The sequence below is a fragment of the Protomyctophum parallelum genome (assembly GCF_964188405.1).
Source record: "Protomyctophum parallelum genome assembly, chromosome: 21".
NCBI lineage: Eukaryota > Metazoa > Chordata > Actinopteri > Myctophiformes > Myctophidae > Protomyctophum > Protomyctophum parallelum.
Window position 1 is genome coordinate 9,684,157 of NC_139713.1, and position 21,287 is coordinate 9,705,443.

General features: G+C 41.7%; 1 protein-coding gene across 1 annotated transcript; it reads right to left on the reverse strand.

Annotated features, from left to right (window-relative positions):
* Positions 1–1,174: 1,174 nt before the first annotated feature.
* Positions 1,175–14,180, reverse strand: LOC310879552 (protein CutA homolog). The gene is made up of 6 exons (XM_083794326.1): positions 13,830–14,180; positions 11,042–11,190; positions 6,178–6,237; positions 3,773–3,818; positions 3,617–3,666; positions 1,175–1,948 (listed from the first exon to the last, which is right to left on the reverse strand). Exons 1-6 carry the CDS (start codon positions 13,947–13,949, stop codon positions 1,846–1,848), a joined length of 528 nt encoding a protein of 175 aa, XP_083650452.1. The 5' UTR covers positions 13,950–14,180; the 3' UTR covers positions 1,175–1,845.
* Positions 14,181–21,287: the final 7,107 nt, after the last annotated feature.

Below are 21,287 nucleotides of genomic sequence, written 5' to 3' on the forward strand. Positions count from 1 at the left end.
TTCATTCCATTTTTAAATTGCAAAGCAATGATGTGAGCTTGTATATCTGCTATTTGCCTGACACAACCAACTACAGACAGACATAACCATATAACCTCTAAATCTAACCTTTAAATGCCTAATCCTAATTCTAATGCCAACTGTACATTTTTTCCCAATTGTAAGATTAACTCAAACCATAAAACGTATATCCTCACAATGTCTATTTCACAAATGATATTTGTATGGCTGGGAGGGACATTCACGAGTAATAGTAATGAAAGTACACACGCATGCAATTGCCTAAATATCCTGACCCATAAGTAGGATTAGGGTGGCTTTACAAAGACAACAGCAGAGTGAGGCATGTCTGCAGTTCCATTGTTAAGCCCTCATGCCCGGAAACACTTGTTTCCTTTTTTTCGCAGACCGAGCCCACCAGTTCAGCTTTAGTGCAGTAAAGCAAAGGTCTGCATGTACGGTATAACCATCGGTGCTACATTTGCAATTTTAGCAGCATTAAATTACAAAGACATAATAGTCAAAGTCCCCGACTCCCTGATAATGTACAATTTAGGCATAATCCAGAGCGATTTACAGTAAGCAAGAACAGAAAACATGGTAATACATCAAATACATAAAAAATAGTCACCGTGAATCATACATAGGCCTAAGCTATGAATAAGTATTTTGAAACAGGATGACTAACTGACAAGGCATAGTATAAAATGCCTTGTCAGTTAGTCATCCTGTTTTTTTTTGCTTGTACTATCAACCCAATATCTCTCAAAGTGAGTAGACCAGCCTACAAAATTACTCTCTTCAGTTCACGATTGACATAATTGATTTCAAACTCCACCACATTTTAACTAGAAGGATCAGAACTATAGCCAAGTAAATGTAAAACATCACTAATTGTGGATATCTTGTATAATTGACCAGGTGTTTTAAGTTATGGGCCTGCTAGCATTTAGTGATACATAGCCTACAGTGATGCGTCTTTGTTAAAATGAGTGTTGTACTTATACTTATACTTATACTTATACTTAAACTTTGTTTGGGGTCTCTCCAGTACTTTGGGGAACATAGCCAAACATAATTTCAAATAAGCAACACCTAATAAACCAAGAAATTAAAACCTCTAATCTAGAGATTATTGATTGATTTGATGATAATTTGTTCATTTAGCCTTTATTTGATCACATTAGTCCTGTGCAGTTAAGAAGTTTCTCAAGGCAGCAGCATAACATTGTCATTATGACAACACAGAACAATAACAACAACAACAAAAACATTTCATATCATTTCCTATCCCGGTTAGGAAAGGAGAAGAGAGTTTGTAGAGCGAGATAGAGACAGTGTTACTGTTAACTATTAACATAGTTCTGTGTCAGTCAGTGTTGGGTATCATTTCTGTCTGGCACAAGCCTTATATTATATCTCATCTTTACTCATTGTTCAAACCACATTGATACAAGTATATAAATTATTATCATTATTATTTTTAGCAAATACTTTAGAAAATTGTTTATCAAAATATGTAGTAAAATCTTTGGTCTTAAATTATATACATTCTTGCTGATATTTGCCCTACTAATAGACATCTTTAAGTCAAAACAAGCGATCTCGGAAGTCACAAATGAGTCCAACATTCTCAGTCTTAAAGTGACAGCTCAATGGGAGCAGCTTTGGCTGACCATATATTATAGATTTCCTCAGTGCATTCTTGGGTTAATCTTTACGGCGGTGGTATGCAAGAGCAAGGCCACGCTTTCTGTCTCTTGGCCAACAGGAGGCCCTTTCAAACCCTTATACAGACTTAGAACAATCTGTGTTGATGTAACCACGACTGGTCCAGAAGATGTGTCAGTCATCAGGAATGGCTTCGTCCATCCACTTCATGTAGGCCACACTGCCTTCCTCCACCAGGAAGCTGAGGAGCTCTGGGTTCTCATAGGGGTGGACAGACCTAGTGACGACACAGACCTTTTTTGTTGACATAATACTAATAATAATGGATTGTATTTGTGCCTAACTCAAAGCGCTTTACAATGGTCCATTCATTCATTCATTGGGAGGTGAATCGGCAAACAGGCAACGCCATTGTCCTCACTTCCCACATTCACACACCAATGGTGGCAACCACTGGAGGCAAGGTGGCGTTCAGTGTCTTGCCCAAGGACACTTCGACATGTGGACAGGAGATGCCGGGATTCAAACCACCGACCCACCACGGGATCATTGGACAACCTGCTCTACCTCCTGAGCCACAGCATTCTATATACAACATTATGTAGCAGAGTGGCTCAAAACCTCAGCCTGATGGCCTAAAAGTCTAATATCTTCCCTGAATCACAGGGATATCCCTTTGGTGGCTTAGTGGTTAAGATGTTGTCTTTCCACGCGGGAGACCTGGATTAAATATATATTCAATACAACCCCAAGCGTTTATGTACGCTAGTGGCCTGGCAATTCCAACCTTTACGAGTTAACCTCGTTGAACCTGGCGTCTTTACAGCATGTATAAAAATCTAATTTTTGCACAACTTTGAGAAATAGTTAAAATAGTCACTTTGTTTCAAGTTTGATTGTGAAACATTACAAAAATACCCTTTTTTTGTGTGTGGTTTTTCACCATTTTCTCCCCAATGTTGCTGTTACCAATAATACCCACGTACATTACAGGCCCTGTCCTGTAAACCACCACAGTTGGTCTGGGGAGGGAAAGTCACGGCAGCCATAGGTATTTAAATAGAATAGATGAATAGATGCCTCATTGGCCGCTGCGGTTCGTTGGAGCGATATGTGTGCAAAAGGAAGTGCTGAAGGCACGCTGCGTCGCTGACCAAGTGACGTCACTCATGTGACTCCTCCATGTCTCTCGCTGCCACTCAAGTGACTACTGGTCTATCGCAGCGCGTCTTTTCCGGGACTTACGCACACGGAAACTTCGCAAGCTTCCGCTCATGCTTCCGCTATGCTTTGCAAGGAATCTCGGGAATATTTTGCCCCCTCTTGAGGACACACGCCCCAGAGCCGGAAGAGGCGTCTACCCTTTATACGTCTATGACGCCAGCCACATGCTGACAGTGAGGAGTTTCACCAGGAGAATGTACAGTAGCTCTCTCAGAACAGTTCACACTCTCCCCCACGTCCCCTCCCCGCTGCGACCATGACACAAACCCCTGCTTGTTGTCGGGAATCAAACCCGGGGGCCTCTGTGGTCACGCGTTGGTGTCTTCAGTTAAGTTTTCTACTTTCTATGTCAGTGGTGCTCAACCTTTTTCATGTCAAGGACCCCCAGAATTATCTGTATTTGGCCGCGGACCCCCATCTGAAAATATGTTGTTCCAGGGACCCCCCCAGAAGCAAAGATTTGAGATAAAAAACGTTCAAAGATTTGCCACATTTCACGATTTTTCAAAAATAGCAGATCTGCTATTTTTCAATAGCTTAAGTATAACATGATGCTTAATACACCAAAAGAGGTTCCTGTGCTGAATGGGTAAACCACTTCAGCCCTAGCCTACCGTATATACATTTCGGCCATTTGAACATAGCCGATCTACAAGCTCACAGTGTGATCTACATTGTGAGCTTTTAAGAAACAGACTTTATATTTCCGGTATGAACTCACCTCACATATTCCATGATTTTCTGGATCCTGGAGGTCTTGGTCTTCACCAGCTACAACGGGAAAGACATGTCAATTTGCTGTGAAGGCCAAACTACTATATTACTGTACTATGCATGCTGTTTCATCATGTTAGATGGCTTCAGTGCGCTTACTTACCATTAGGATTTCCGTCGCATCTTGGACTTCCCCTTTCCAATAATACCTTAAGAAGCAAAGACCACAATGCATTAGAGAACTGCATTATTAACATGTATTACACGGCTTGGTTGAATGCTTGATTCCGATTCTGTCAATCATTGAATTCTGCTGTGTTGTAATGTTTTAATAATGACTGCTGTCTGAGCTCGATAACAGAAGACTCGGATTTATTAAGTGGGAAAAAATGGTGGACGAGCCGGCGGTTATTGTTGAGAAATAAACCCCTTCAGGGTGATAAAGACCCCTCCTCTATCACGCCCGGGGTATGCAGGGTCTGGAGTTAGCTACCCCTGACCTGTCCTTGACACAGGTCCCCATGGTCCCCTGCATATTCTCTGGTGTAAACCTGTCTCCACTGTTGTTCCTTTTCACTGTTTAGATAAGTGGTAGATTAGGTTTGTTATGAGTGCCATGAGTTCCAACATTTTAAAATAGAGTATTCGCGAGATGATTTATTTCTGTATTCGGAAGCATGCGGGAAGGTACCGAATTGGTATCGTAAGTGTTCCGATACCAACATTTTGTGAGTGTTTTCTAAATGGTGGTAGGCCTGTTGCTACTTCTACAACATCAAAACAGCAGCTTAGTTTTTCCACCACTGACAAAAAAATAACTTTGTCATTGCTCAGTTACCCCTCCGTACTTTTCAGCCAGGGGGTGATGTTAATTTGAGTTTATGCATTAACAGGTATGATAAACCAACCATGCATACCAACATTATGCTCACTGTTGATGCAAGCCAGCTCTTTGTTCCTAGTGTTTGGGGGGACACCAATGAAAGCATTTATATGCGGCCAGATCTACTCAAATGTGGTTTCCAAGGCAACGAGTACTGAGAACTTGTGAGAAGTAGAGCAAAGAAAAGGAAGTGTGTGTGTGTGTGTGTGTGTGTGTGTGTGTGTGTGTGTGTGTGTGTGTGTGTGTGTGTGTGTGTGTGTGTGTGTGTGTGTGTGTGTGTGTGTCAGTCGGTTAGTAATTAGTTTGTTAGTTTGGTGAGTTAGAAAGAGAGGTTGCGCCTCAACAATGGGATTGCTGAGTGGTAAAATGGTGCATTTATATAGTGCCTTTATCCAAGGCGCTTTACATATATTGTGCATTACATTCACCCATTCACGCACACATTCATACACCAATGACAGAGGAAACCATGCACGGCACCAACCTGCACATCGGACGGGAGCAATTAAGGGTTCAGTGTCTTGCTCAAGGACACTTCGACACTAACTCTGGGGAAGCCCGGGTTCGAACTGCGAACCTTGCGGTTCCCATCCGGCCACTCTACGATACCCCTGAGCCACCGCCGCCCGTGGAGTGGAGTGCTAAACCACAAATCATCTTTAGCCTACATATAAAACAAAATACTCAAAAAGGTAGCACATCCAGCGCTCGAGTGGTGCTGGAACATTGGTAAAGTAGCTGCCCATCAACAACGGAGTCTGGGGGTTCGAATCCACCGTGGTGCATCCGGCGTTGTCAAGTGTCTTTACGAACGCAAGCGGGGAGGCAGGCGGGTGATAATTGTTACTGCACGTAATCCCACGGGCCGGGAGGCGGCATCGGCGGGAGGAAAAGGATGGTGGCTCTTTGACGTCCTCCCGGTGGTTCCTCATTCAATGGCAGTTGAGCCAGTGGGATACAGTGGCAGTGACAGCAACACACAGAAATGTGTGTGTGGGGAGGAAATCATTCACATAAAGGCTATTAGGAATAATAAAGGGGTATGTACAAGCAGTAGTAGATTTTAAGCCCAAAAACGTTGCGCATAAACATGCAATGCAGATTAGATTATTTATCAATATTAATAATGTCTATATTATTATTATTATTATTATTATTATTTAATGATGCCCGACCCCAACAACGGACCTTTGCTGCGTGGCAAGCTTTAGCTTGGAGACATCGTTGCACATGTTATGATTCTGAAATGGTAATTCTGCTTGAGTACTTAGACTTTTGCTACTTTAAGTATATTTTTACGCTAATCATTTTGTGCTTTGACTTGAGTAACATTTTGAATGTTGGACTTCTTCCACCACTGGCGTCAGGTCAGTGCAAAGGGCTGTAGGAGAAGACCAGAGAGTAATTGGATCTGACTGGCATGTCTCAGCTTCACTGGACTTCATGCATTATGGATGATTCAGCGAGATCAGCTAGTATGAACTGGTCGTGGGCAGGGTCACACCTCACAACTCTCTGGTGCCCCACTTGGAAAGAGACGAAACAAAGCGAGAGTGTGAGCTGGACGGACGGACGGACACAGACACTGCAGACAGACAGACAGACAGACAGACAGACAGACAGACAGACAGACAGACATCTCAGGATCAAGCTGTTTGTCACGTACAGGATCAAACATGACTTACATGGTGGAGGTCTTGGAGAGAATGTTAATGCTGGCTGCCATCTTTCTCTCCATGATCACCCTGCAGGCAGATAAAAGAGAAAGAGCGTTAGAAATCAGCCATTCAATTGACACCAGTCGTGGTTTTCAAAGTGGGGACCACTGAGATGCTTCACTATCTCCCCAGCTACATTAATACTAAATCTAATCAAAACAAAAAACATCAAGGGATCCCTGATGAATTAGGGAAATGATATGACCCAATGCTTTATAACGCTAACTAAAAGAAGTGCTTTGTTACAAGTTTCTATGAAGAAATTAAATTTACATATCAGGCAACAATGGCTACTTTCAAAGACCAAAGAAGAGTGTGGAATAAAACAATCAAAACCAAAGCAATACACACATACTGTACAATTGAATCTAAATAAATAAGTGTAATTAGAGTCACATTGCAATCAAATAATTGAAACATAAAACATTTTCTCTTGTGATGAATGAATAGTATAAAACTAAAAGAATAGCAACAATTTATTCAAAGTCATCTGTTCCCAAGCAAAAAAGCTATTACAAGAAATTGGTTACAAAATAATTGTCTTATTGTCCTACTGCTGACCTATTTATCAACATTGTGAAACAGCTACATCTCCTAGAACAGATGACCTATTCTTTAAGACTGCAAAAAGAGCTGGGTGAAAGAAGATGGGAGAAATGGATAGAGTATTTAGCTGGGGGGCCGGATATGGAGTGAATATGGGCTGTGTCTTTCCGGTTGTCAATGAATGTAAGGAATCCAAAAGTCTGTAATATGTATTGTTGTTGCTTGTTGCTGTACATCCCATGACCTCTTTTGTTTTGTATTGTTTTTTTCTGTTGATGTTTTTGTTTTATTGTATGCCTTGTTTGTCTTTTGTGTCTCGTCCTTGCATATTAAAAAAGTCCAAAAATAAAGTTTAAAAAAAAAACTGTTATCTGTTCCGTTTGTATTTACAGTGGTTCTGCATACCAAGATCAACACAGCTGTGCATGATTAGTAGACTTTTAAGGTGGTCATCCACATATTTCTGTCACAGGTATAGAAATGTTGATAAAAATGCTTTTTATATAACATTTTAGCTGGAGACAGAGACTTTGCTCAACTGTGAACATTTTTTAACAAAATGTTTTTTTATAACAAAATGTTCACCCAAGAATAGAGACACTAGGTTTCATCATGTATGGTCATGAAGTGTGGGTCATGACTGAAAGAATAAGGTTGTGAATACAAGCGGCCGTAATGAGATTTCTTTGAGGGGTGGCTGGCATCTCCCTTAGAGATAGGGTGAGAAGTTCAGTCACACGAGAGAGACTCGGAGTAGAACCACTGCTCCTTCGCCTGGAAAGGAGCCAGCTTAGGTGGTTCGGACATCTGGTTAGGATGCTTCTCGGGCGTCTCCCTAGGGAGGTCCTCGACGCACGTCCCACTGGGAGGAGACCCCGGGGCAGACCAAGGCACAGTTGGAGGAAATACATCGACTCACTGGCCTTGGAATGTCTCAGGATCCCCCAGGAGGAAGACACTAATGTTGCTCTGGAGAGGGAAGTCTGGAGCACTCTGGTGGAGCTGTTGCCCCCGCGACCCGACTACGGATAGATGGATTGGTTGAAGATAGATGGATGGATGGAAGTAGGTAGGTGTGGCGTGTTGTTGGCATCACACAACAAGAAACAAGGTTGTCTATCTGCAAACCTTGCTGCTGTGTTGTTAGGGTACATTGTTGTACTTCAACCTGGCAGATACGGGAGGTAATTTGTTTGTCATTAGTCATGATTTCAAACTCTCTTTGGATGGCTTTGATCTGTGGGAAGTATGTTTGTGCAGATGGGCGTTGGGTGCGTACAGATGACAGGTAGTGAGAAAGAGCATGCGGCTGCAGTTCCCACCACAATCTATCTCTCTCTCTCTCTCTCTCTCTCTCTCTCTCTGCAGCTAAGACTCTACAGCGGGGAGCAATATTATATACAGAATGAAAACTATGAGGGTTATAAAAAATGCTCAACAGAACCGACATCAAAACACTTCAGCATGTGTGATTAAGTATAAATTAGCCTCAAGGCTTAGACACAGTAAACACTGCAGCAGCGTTAATCAACCGCGCCGACTCAGGGGTTGACATGTTTGCCTCGAGCCAATTTGTTTCTAAGCCAAATTAGATGGCAGGCCAGAACATAATCAATGGCTAATTCAAGGGAGCATTAAGACTGCCTTAAACAATAGTAACTATATTGGCAAGTTAATAATTAGGACGTGTGTGGTATAATAATTACATACTGATAGTGTAAGATGTGTAAGGAAAATGTTACAGCTGTAGAAATGTAGATAAAAATGCTTGTTCATTAAAAGGTTTTATATATTTTTTTAATTACATTTTTAACTGGAGACAGAGGCATACATTCATGCACAACTTTTCTTCTTAGATACAGAGAGAAGTGTAATAAGCATTCTTCTAGTCGGGTATAGAGTTTCTATTTGTACAATGCCTTATAGTCTATACTGTATAGGTGGGACTGTCAGATATTGTAAATCCTAAACAAAAAAGTAGGTACGAGTGGTGTGTTGTTGACATCACACAACAATAAAACAAGGTCGTCCACCCTCCGTACAATGCGCTATACGCCTGGGAGATGGTAGGCAACAGGAGGCCTGCTCCTGTTGCCTACCAAGTTACCAACGCCAATTTGTCCTGCAGGTTGGCTGTTTGTTTTTCTTAACAAAATGTTCACCCCAGAATAGGGACTGCAGGTTTCATGGGGCCAGGGACATCAAAGGGGGCTTCAGCCCCTGCCCTTTTACCCATCTGTAAAACAACAAACTTTCCAGACCACGAATGCAGCATTTACTATGGTGAAAGGAATGCACATGACCCTCCTGTCCTTGCCATGCCGGAAGGCAGCATTCAGGATAATTGCTTTTTTTCCGAAGTCTCCTGAACGTGAACACAGTATTTTGCGTTGAACAAATTCGTTTAGAAATCCATGTCGTTACACCGCATCTCCACTAGCTAAAGAGTGCTGGGTTGCACCCCGAAAATCTACAAGCTTTTGGGCGAAAATGGCAGCTCTACAAGCTCACAACGCGTCGCGCTGCGACGCGTTGTGAGTGGTGAGTGGTGTGTTGTTGACACACAACAATAAAACAAGGTCGTCCTCCGTACAATGCGCTATACCCCTGGGAGATGGATTACCGACTAACTGGTTTAGAACCCTGTATCCCGTTAGACAAGAACTCTATTGAAAAAAACAGAAAAAAAAACATATCAAAACGCATCAGCTAGTGGGGGAGGAGGTGCATCACTCAACAGTGGTAACTACATGTACTCAAGTATCTCCGAGGCAAACATAGTACTTTTTGCACTGCAATCCATAACTTTAAAGTTACTAGATAATAAAATTTTCAAATAGCCGATCCACAAGCTCACAGATCTGCTTGTAAACTGCTATTTTCAAAATATTTGTATACATATGATAGCTTGTGAAACATGGAACATTCGGGAACATGGAACAATGGAACATTTATTTCTGCATAATACTTTAAGTATATTTCGATGCCAATTCTTTTGTACTTTTACTCAGGTGCATTTTTATTACCAGACTTGTAACAGTGTGTTGTAAAAGAGTGTTGCAGTATTGATATTTTTACTTATATTAAAATATATATAAAAAAAAGAGAAAAAAAAAGAAAAATATTACTTTTTCCACCACCGCACTCTGGCAGCAGTATAAAAATATATACTGTATTTATCCAAGGCTATCATGATGGTTCCATCTGGCTGGAGGTTTTCCGCCAGATCAGATCAGATCTGCTGAAGGTCAGCCAGATGGAAACATCATGATAGTGCTGAATAAATAAGAGTTTATTTTATACTGCTGCAAGAGCGATGCACCTCCTCCCCTCTGTCGTTGATTGTTATGGTATATTTCAGGGTTGACGTGCTTAAAGGGTTATCTGTAATGATTCACTCTCATCTGTGTAAGTAATACTGTAGATGTACAGTACTTGTTGTGACGCCATGGTCACTGCTTTACCAGAACACTGTACTGATGCATTGAGATGCGTTTACTAAATGGTGCATTATGGCACTGTTTCCCAAACAATGGGTCAGGAGTCAGGACATCATATGTGGGTCACGGACCAATTTCTATGGGCAGTGCTTTACAATGTGCATTACATTGTAATGCATTCACGCATTGGTAAATGGTGCATTTATATAGTGCCTTTATCCAAGGCGCTTTACATAGATTGCGCATTACATTCACCCATTCACACATACACACATTCATACACCGATGGCAGCGGAAACCATGCAATGCACCAACCAGCACATCAGGAGCAATTAGGGGTTCAGTGTCTTGCTCAAGGACACTTCGACACTTCGTTCCCTTCTACAGTAGATTGCTTATGACTCATATCCCCCGGCCACGTAATGTCACCAGTATTGTTATTGTCTCTGTGTTTAATACACTTTAGAATGTGTCCTGTCATGTGATACTGCCATATCCCTGAGTCAAAACAGCAATCTTATATGTATACACTTCTATTAACATTTACAGTACAGTGTATTCAAGAGTTTCAAGTATGATCTACTGTACACATCACTGTTTCTCAACGTCGGGTCCGAGGACCACCAGGGGTCCAAATGGACCTTTGCATGTCTTTAACTTTGAGTGTACAAATGGGTCCATTTAAGAGTTCACAGCAACCTACCTGGGAAGCTGTAAGTTGTGTGTGTGTGTGTGTGTGTGTGTGTGTGTGTGTGTGTGTGTGTGTGTGTGTGTGTGTGTGTGTGTGTGTGTGTGTGTGTGTGTGTGTGTATGCGTGCGTGTGTGGTGTCAACAGATTCCGGTACCTGCCGATGTCCTTGGCTGCCTGCTCGTTGGGACAGTTGACCAGCAGGACAGAGTGGTGTCCTGGCAGGTAGCTCCCGGTGACGGCAGCATGGAGCTGGACCCCCACAGACCACAGCCCAGGGTACATGGACGCGCACAGGACCACAAGCTGACACGTGTGGAGAAACAATCACAACTGCATGGGACAATTCACCTCACCATTACACATTTCACTCCAACCCACTTAAGCCATTCTGAGCTGAGATCAGATTCTAAAAATGTCTTCTACATCCTGACATGTTTCTATGTCAGTGGTTCTTCGATCTTTCAAAAATAGCAGACCTACAAGCTCGTAGCGCGCCACTCGGTGGCGCGCTATGAGCTTGTAGATCTGCTATTTTTCAATAGCTAAAGCATAACATAATGCTAACACCAAAAGGGGTCCCTGCCCAAAATGGGTTAAGCCATATCAATTCCGTCATGCCATATGGTGAGCTTGTATGTAGATCGGCTTATTTCGCTATTGGAAAATGAGATAATCAGGGAAATTTGGGGGGACATTTTGGAGAATTTTGGAAATCGTCTCTCTTGGGTGGAAAAATAATATGTCCAAAAGTGTTACTTTTCAGGATTAAATACATAAAAACACAGCAGATCGACAAGCAGATCTACAAGCTCGAAAGGTTGTGCTGCGCGCTACGTTTCAAGCTTGTAGATCTGCTGCTTTTGATGGATTTGTGTGATGCTTGTAGTGTGAACAAGTAGGGCATAGAAGAATATGATGGAGATAGAGGGGTTTCTGCCCAACAGCGACACAATGCTATGAACATTTGCGCCTAGAGCCTATTGGCATTAACCTGACTCCGCCAGATTGCGGCAGAATTGAGTTCACAAGTTCCCTCCTCCTATCTTGATCTGGTCTCTCTCAAGCAGAAACGATGAACCCGAAGCAGTGGGACAAAAATTCGATATCTCCACATAATAATTTCGAGTTGTAGTCTTCTTAGGTTGTGTTTACATGTGCGCTGTGGCACAGCTTCAATATGTCACCAGTCTCGCGTTGATCCCGCCTCTAGCGGCCGCATATACGGCCGCATATCTCTCTGATCAGAACCGGTTCGGAGTGCATCGTCTCTGCCCGAGAGAGTCCAGATGGGAAGCAGGAGGAGGAACTCACTACTGCCACCATCTGGTGGAGTCAGGTTATATTGGCAGGGACACTAGGCTGAAAGTGGTTAATAATCCACAAGACTTCCAGTAGTAACCGTGAGTCAAGGTGAAGTTTGTGGCTGGTCAAGACAAGAGTGAGGTTTTCTGAAAAAGCTATGTTTCTATGTCGGTAGTTCTTCGATTTTTCAAAAAATAGCAGACCTACAAGCTCGTATGAACTTGTACATCTGCTATTTTTCAATAGCTAAAGCATAAATAATGCTAACACCAAAAGGGGTTCCCGCCCAAAATGTGTTAAAGCTGCAATATGAAATTATCTCTTCTACCCCGGTTTTCTGTGCAAGTGCTGGCATTTTTTTTTAATTAAACCATTGAGCTATAATAGAGCCTGCCTGCTTGCTCAGGGGATAAATTGAATCTTGACCTCCAGGTCAAAATCCAATGTCAGATCCTGTGTCTGGGTGAGACATGTCCAGTGTTGCATTGGTGATTTGATCTCTGTCCGTACACTATTGTAATGACGTCATGTGCACGTCGCTTAACAACCTCAGGTCACACCAGAGCCTATAGGTGTCTGCAGCCTGGTGCAGCCAGCCTTCCAGCTGGCTAAGGTGTCTGGGTCACACACTGGGTCCTATGTTAATTCACGCTGTGTAAAAACTCTGCACTCGGCAGCCTTTGTAAACTACGTTGAGGTGTGAACTTGCGGTTGTTTTTACATCTACATTAAATCTTTGTGTGGATGCCCGGGGTACCCCGTGCAATGACCAATGCAACACTGGACAAGTGGACATGACCTTTGACCGATCTGAATGTCTCAATAGAAGAGCAGGGACTACCACATAAATTGTATAATAATAGTATTAACAACATGGCCAACTCTACCACACAGATTGGATACATTTTCATTTTATGAATTTAAAAAAAAGTTACATAGTGAGACTTTAAGTATTATGTAAAGTAATTTGTAACCTTGTTTTGTGCTTTAGTTATTATAATAATCATCACCATCATATAGTGCTCTCAGGAATGTCATAAAATTATGCCACCTTCTGTTGCAGCTAAATGAGTACAGGGCCTGTTGTTCATGTAGTATAAGAAATGTAAAATGTGCTTTCTTTCTCACTCTGCTTATGGATACAGTCTCATGATAATCATGTGCATACATCATCCCGTCAGTGACTCTCCTTAATGCTTAACAACATCAAAGCCTTGCTCTAGGCTTTGAAACATTCATCTGTAGTTAAGGATATATAAATTATTGACCTACACGCTACAGTATAATCTATTATAGTAGACAGTGTGGTTGTTTAAGTGGTGGACATTCAGAGCAACAGCCTAATTAATAAGAAATTATAAATTACTGATCTACACAAACTGATTGTAATATGCTACAAAACATCCTTTATTACAATATAAAAAAATATGTTTAGTAGGCCTACTAATATTGTATTAGTTTGGTTAACTATAACAATGGTGTGGAGATTCAAGGCAACAATTTATAACATTCACTGAGTGGGTGGGTGGTTAATTAATTATGCTGTAAAATAAATATTTCCAAAATGAGAAAGAAATCCCTACAAAACTATGAAGCCCATACAATTCTTATTAGTTAGTTGCATGGTATAGGCTACTTACCAAACAAAACATAAAAAATCTTAAAAACAGCGAGCGAAGGTTGTAGTGGGAGCACCATTCTTTCAGATAACATCGCTGGTACATCCACTCCATTGATCTACGGACGGCAGCCAGAGTCATTCCTACACTCACTACTCTGTTAGAAATAAGCTGACAGTCTGTCTGTGAACTCGTTTTTATTAGGCTATTCCACGCACGCGAAGACAGTTACTTTAAATAGTCATTATTTCCTTATAGCACAGCAGACAGCAGTAGTAATGTCCAAATGCGTACTCGTGAAAGAATAAACAAATAAAGTTCACTTTGTAATAGAGTGAGTGTTATTTCCATAGACTAGAAGCAGCAGGTCTGTCTGGTTGTGGCTTGGTTGTACATCGTCGTACAGCCGAGTCGCGCGACGAAAATGGCAGATCCGCAAGCTCACGGCGAGGCGATGCCGCGACGCGCTGTGAGCTTGTGGATCTGCTATTTTCGGTGCGCGACGGAGAGTGGGATACATCTGTCACTGCGATTGGTCGCTCAACACTTCCTGCACGACCCCCTGTCCAATCAAAGGGATGTGAATTTCTGCCACAACTCCTCCCCCCTCCCCAGGCCTGGCTGGGTCATAATCGGCTTTATTGTTTATTAAACAGAAGTGCTTTTTAGTAGGACAGCTTTAGAATAGAATAGAATAGAATAGAATAGAACAGAACAGAACAGAACAGAACAGAACAGAACATCCCTTTCTCACAGCAAATGCCTTGAAATAATATCTTAATACGTTAAGTAATTTTTCACAATAATGTTATGGTTGCAGACAACACTTGTCTATAACAGTGTTTATAAAAAAAACTATATTTTTAAACAATGTATCCCTGTCTTTCCCAATATGACATTTTCTGTAGATAGATGCCCATTACACACTTTTCGGGGGTACACACACACACACACACAACCTCGTCCGCCTGGGTGACAGCAGACTGCCGGCTGCCAGGCGCGGCTGCACTAATAACTTTGGGGGAGGCCCGTCTAGAGTATAAATGGATAGGTATCCGTCAAAAGGGAGACATCGAAGAGGAAGGATGGGATGGATCAATCATGGGGAAGGAAGACTGACTGACTGACGGGGAATGCACATAGTAATATATAGTAAATGCGACCTGCATTCGCAATCAATCATCAAATGGTGCCCTATGGGCAAACAGTTAATATAAAAGTAAAGTCATACATGGTGTGTAAAGTCATACACACCATTTGAAAAGCCTCACTGGTAGAGAAACAACATCCTTATCTATTAGCAGCATTATCTATTAGTAGGGTCTTTTATCGTGGGCAAGTCAGTATCCAGATATCATACGTTTGCCCACCGTCGGACATTATGCCAACGGATGCTTGCTATCTGTTTTTTAAGATATCTTTTAGCGGCTTACGCCTTTTATTGGTTTTTTGAAGGGACAGACAGTAGGCTGACAGGAAACGGGAGAGAGATGGGGGAAGACATGCAGTAAAGGCCGTGTCGGGCTCGGGAGTCGAACCCGCGGCACACTGCGACTGGATTACCAGTCAGGTGCCCAGACGGTTACGCCACCGCCTGGGCTGATATTTTATTTTAATTAAAACCTCCCTATATATACCGGTATACACATACACACACACGCACACACACACACACACACACACACACTCACACACATGCACACGCACACGCACACACACCACAAAGGAGATACAGTCCATAGGGCAGTGCCACCTACAACTACTTCTCCAAAGAGAGTGACACCCTCAGCCACAACACTAGAGGGAGGGAGTGACCATGATCTGATACCACCCCCAAATGCAGAACGAACGTGATACAATTCTCGTTCTACTCTGCCACCTAAAAATGTGGAATGCCTTGACACCATCCAATAAAACAGGGGTTCTCAACGTTTTTGGCTGGGATCCCCCAGAAATGCTTTGGTCGTGTCTCGCGACCCCCGCCCACTTCCCCACCCCCCAATACAAATTGACCGCTACAATAACCTTAATAATAGCGAAAATACATCATAAATAAATACTGAAACCTGATATAATCATTAAGGAAAGTATATGCATGCACTGTGTACTATGTAAACTCTTAATTTCCATTTTCCAGCCATTCAGTTGCAAAATGAAAACATTGTATTTTTATTTATTTTTCCCCATAGAAAGGAGCTGGTGTCCTTCTCTGCCTCTGTTTACCATCTTGTCTCTTAGGCCTAAACTTGTTTATTATTTGAAACATTGTATTGATCCCCATTAACCCTCTTTTAAAAACGTTTTTCAAAATAGTAAAACAATGCCTATACATGTATGATGTAGGCATAATTAAGGGGTAAGGCGGCACGCAAGAAAAGGCAAGATATGTGTTTTGTATTTGTTGATGACATGGAAACAAGTCCTCAGGATGTTTTTGTGTTATCCTTTTAGCCTTATTGTAAGGCAATTTGTACAGCACGTACCTCGTGCTGTTTACATTTCTGACTAATAAAGTAATCAATCAAATGCCAAGAATTCAAACAAACAGGGAAACAACTTTGCCAGTCACGTGTAGACAAAGGAGCCAAGAGTGCTTTCACAGTATGGCTTTTTTATGCTTTTTTATAATTACTCTCATTTGTATCTCTCGTGCCAACCCACAGTTGCTCTCCACCCTGCTCTCATTCAACACAAAGGCTTGATTAGCTTGTTTTGTTTCCCCCTCCCTGATAAGCCTGGTTCTAGCAGGAAACAAGGGAACTAGCTGGCATGCTCACCTCAAAAGTCTAATGGTTGCTGAGCCAAAAGGCACAGAAATAACAAATTTAGTTGTCAGTTCATCAGCATCATTCATGTATTTCTTTAATAATATTATTAGTTAGGTAAGTTAGCTTAAGTTGTGGCAAATCTGGAAAAAGAATGCTTACCACTAGCTTTCTTCACAGATGTGTTCATAAAGGTGTCTAGTCTACTATCACAGAAAAATGTGTTCCAAACCAACTCCCTTGGCAAACTTTGTGACAGCTGCTGAAAGTTGGGGTACCATTATCAACCAAATTTCATTATACTTTAAAGTAGCATGTGACATGTCAAACTAGGGGGTTTTCAAGATTCTGAATCCATTGCAAGCATTAGTTTTGCACAAAAAACACTCCTTTGCCTAAAAATGCCAATATAGCAGTCATCACAAATGTGATGAGGTCAGCACATTTGGGAACATTTGGGCCAGTTCCTATGGCCGGATTTAGCCCAAGGAGTATTTTCGTGATTTCCACTTGATTTATACCCTCTCGTAGGTGTCTACAAGTGCTTGCGGTCAGCAAAACATAAAAACAGAAGGGGAAGTTGGATAGACACAGTTCGTTCATACAACGGGTCACTGATAGTTGACACATAGTGAGGGATCTACTAGTTCCTTATCTGTCTTCCTGTCTTGTGAATCATCATCTCTGGGGAGCTATAGACACCCATAGTGTCAACATGTTGGTACTTTCACTGGGCCTTCTACGAGGGCCTCTCCGGGGCCTGGGCTGGGTTATGCACCCTGGTTTTAGGTTTTTTTTTTTCAGTAAAAAAAATTCGGCCCGGTCATTTTCGCGCAAATTTGACACAGACCAGCCCACCACAACCAGTGTGCAGATAGCAGAAACTATACCGCCCGCTCCGTCGAGGCTCACACAAACAAACAATCCCTAATACCACCACTTTTACAGAACAACATAAATGATTTATGGGAATTTACTAAATTAAAAATAATGCATCGTTAGCAGCCGTGTCAAATGTGGGTCAAGGTTTTTTCGGGTAGGAAGGGACAATGGGAAGAAAGCCAAAACCTTGACATGCATGGAAGACTCGAGTGTATTTCTCCAGTACTCAACACGTAGATGCAGATTAGCTAGCAGAACAAGCAACAGAAACAGACGCATACCCAGCAGGCTACAGAAAACAGACAATTGTATTGACTTCAATGCAGAATGCAGACTGTCTGTCACAGCTTCGATTGATTGATTGATTGATTTGATTTGGTGATGATAGGCAACAAAGTCTTATGAACACCTGTTTTAGGCTCAGAGACGGGTCTTTGACCGAAACGTTGCCTAATAAAAGTGTTCATATTGCAAGTGCAGGCGGTGTGATAATAAAAAGAGCACAGGACACTTTGCTACATACAAGTCCAATCATCACCGAGGATGAAAACACAAGAAAGCCTTTTGGCTTACAGTATATCCATTGCATTAACAAAAGAAAAAAAACACTAAATAAATACACTTCAATACACTTCATGCCGTCAGGATATTCAACTGGAGTTTGAGCACAAAATGCATTTTTAGAACCCAAAAATGCTCATGTGTGTGACTCAGCGTGCACACACACACACACACACACACACACACACACACACACACACACACACACACACACACACACACACACACACACACACACACACACACACACACACCTACTGTATGAAATACAGCAAGGCCAGAGCTCTTATCTAAAAATGTAGCATTTCCTGGCGCCACTGCATCGTGACAAGTTACAGAGATGCTACTCAAATGCCTTGACTGGACAATAGCATGCAGGTGTGTCACTGCACCAAATATCTTGTGGCAGGGACCCTCATACAAGAGTTGTGTTGTTAAAATGTTTTACAAATATTCTAATCTTTGCCAATATTTAGAAGATCTAGTCTAGGCTACAACATGTCATTATGAGCTTGTAGATCTGCTATTTCTGGGGGAAAAAAACAATTTAGAATAATTTAAAAACTAAATTGACATCACACATCTTCTCTCCTGGGGTCCCTGGCACAAGATATTTTCATATGGGGGTCTGTGACTCGGCAGCCTAATGATACTGTACATATCCATTTGGGTGACCTTGACCTGAAGAAGTTTGAGACTCACTTTTATGTTGGTGGAAACCTCAAATTATTTTTTTACACTTTGTTCTTTTAGATTTTCAGCAAATAGTAACTACTACTAACTCACAATGTATCAGTTGTCATTTATTTTCCACCCTGGAGCACCCAGTACTCCCACTCATTCCAGTTTGCGTCTGCCCACAAGATTTACCGTAACAGATCAGAGCAGAGCTGCACAACTTGCTTAAAACTCACTTCGACAAGAGCGTTGTTTTTTATCCAGTCCAGTGTTCATTAGCAAGACGTGAGGATTAAGAGGATGGAACCCACCATTTGTCCCCCCCAGCAAAGACCACCACCACAGGATGTATCTTCCTCCGAAAAAGAGGAAGACCTTCTGCATCTGGAGAGATTGTCAGGGTACTCAATGCAGACCCCCTACACACACACACAGGTAAACCCAATCGTTGAGAGGGAACGTTAGAAAACATGTTATTTATATGGATACTTTAGGTTCATCATTATAGTCTTTATATATTTTTCATTATGTACAGATTGTTGTTTTGATGTTGCTCTAACTTCGATTTGATTAGATGTATTTGATAATGTAAGTATTAAAACCATGCTATAGCATTTCTAGGAGTACACAAGAAAGTTCAGGGACTTAATTCCATTGAGGTCCTCTCACATTTAACTGATTAATAACTTAAAAATACAAAACATATACTGTACAGTAAAGTAAATGAACCTTTTCCCATATGCTTCTTTTAAAAGCAGGATGGCTCACAACTGCTGTGTACCTCGTTTACCAGAGTAAAACGTGTCTTTAAAAATATCTCACTATATGATCTTAGGCACCATGGTTAATCTGGCCACGGTAAAACCTGGATTCTACTGGGATCCAGTTGAGCTCTCTGAACTGGTTCCACCCCGACTGATGCTATAGGTTCTTAATTCACATGTAATCCCATAGCTTATTGAGCCATTTCACTCTCTCTCTGCATTTTATGTACATGTGTTGTTGATGTGTTTACCTTGTATATTGTAAGTTGCTCTGGATAAGTATAGACTTGCCGAGCCATGAGGCCCATAGGGCAGGAGCCTATATCCTGTTTCTGTAGTGTGAGGCAGCTTGATGTACAAGTACACCCCCTGGACATGACGCTAGTATGTCGCAGGGATTTACCCCCAATCTAACCCTTGATGCTGAGTATCAAGCAGGGAGTCACTGGGTCCCATTTTACAGTCTTTGGTATGACCCGGCCGGGGATTGAACCCCAACCTCTCAGTCTCAGGGAAGACACTCTAACCACAAGGCCACTGAGCTGGATAAGAGTGTCTGCTAAATGGTTAAATTGTAAATTGTAGATGTATATTTTCTCAGTGGGACGGTCGTGTCTGTTGAGGCCGGGCTTTTCATTTCCAGACACCCACACTGTTAACACACAGCGCAGGCCTGAGTTACAAAGGTGGCATTGTTAGCGAGACAAACCATTATGCCTGGAGTCCTGGACACTCACCAAGGAAAGAGATGTACCGTAGACATCCTCCTCCTTTATGAATTATGAACTGTTGACTAAATGGGGGGCATATTACCCAACCTTGTAGATCTGCTATTTTCAGCCTGAAACCTAGCATAAAACTGAATCTCAGCATTTTAGATTTGGTTTTATTTGTTGATGAAATAGTCAATATATTTAGTCATAGTTTTAGTCATCATATAGCTTAGTTTTTGTTATTATTTAGTTTTCGTCAGTGAAAAGGGGTAGTCGACAGAACATTTTTCGTCTTAGCTTTAGTCGACGAAATCACAAGGCCTCTTTTTGAGAGATTTGGCTTCTCTGATCAACATGCCTAAGTGACATGATTGATGCCTGTCAGCATACCTAAGTGACATGATTGATGCCTGTCAGCATACCTAAGAGACATGATTGATGCCTGTCAACATGCCTAAGTGACATCATGATTGATGCCTGTACACATGTGATTTGTTTCTGTACGTGGATGAATCCACTTCACTCATGTCTGATAGCTACCTCTCTACAGAGAGCTCTCTGAGTGCAGCATTGTCTAGGGTTAACTCTTGGCTCGTGGACAACAAGATGTCCTTGCAAGTTGCACCTGCCAAAACGAAGGCTATTTTGTTCTAAAATCATACAGAGTAAGTCAACCAAATCTAAGATCTCGTTACTTGAGGAATTGGTTACGGTTAAAACATCAGTAAAGTATCTGGGTCAATGAAGAACTGGATTTTTAGACATTTAAGACATCTCAAGGCACATTTAACCTTTTTAATGAATACAATGTAACGTCCCATCTGTATGGTAGAGCATGTAATTTATACAATCGGGTGGTCATATTTTGTCACCTGCTCTTCTATTAAGACATTCAGATCATGTCAAAGGTCATGCCTCAACTAGACACGACTAAACTGACACGACGTTTGATGTGACAGTCAAGATTCAATGTATCCCCTGAGCAAACAGGCGGGCTCTATTAGCTCAATGGAAAATAAATAAATAAATCAGAACTTGCACAAAACTGGGGTAGAAGCAGTAAGTTACAGTGCAGCTTTAAAGTTAATTGTAGCCAAATCTTTAATATTTCTGTCA

Excerpts from the sequence above, each read along its gene's own strand:
- LOC310879552 (XM_083794326.1), bottom strand. The coding sequence starts at position 13,949 with ATGACTCTGGCTGCCGTCCGTAGATCAATGGAGTGGATGTACCAGCGA. Across the intron at positions 3,819-6,177 it reads CTCTCCAAGACCTCCACCAT|GTATTATTGGAAAGGGGAAG; the intron begins GTAAGTCATGTT and ends TTGCTTCTTAAG. Across the intron at positions 1,949-3,616 it reads AAAATCATGGAATATGTGAG|GTCTGTCCACCCCTATGAGA; the intron begins GTGAGTTCATAC and ends TGTCGTCACTAG.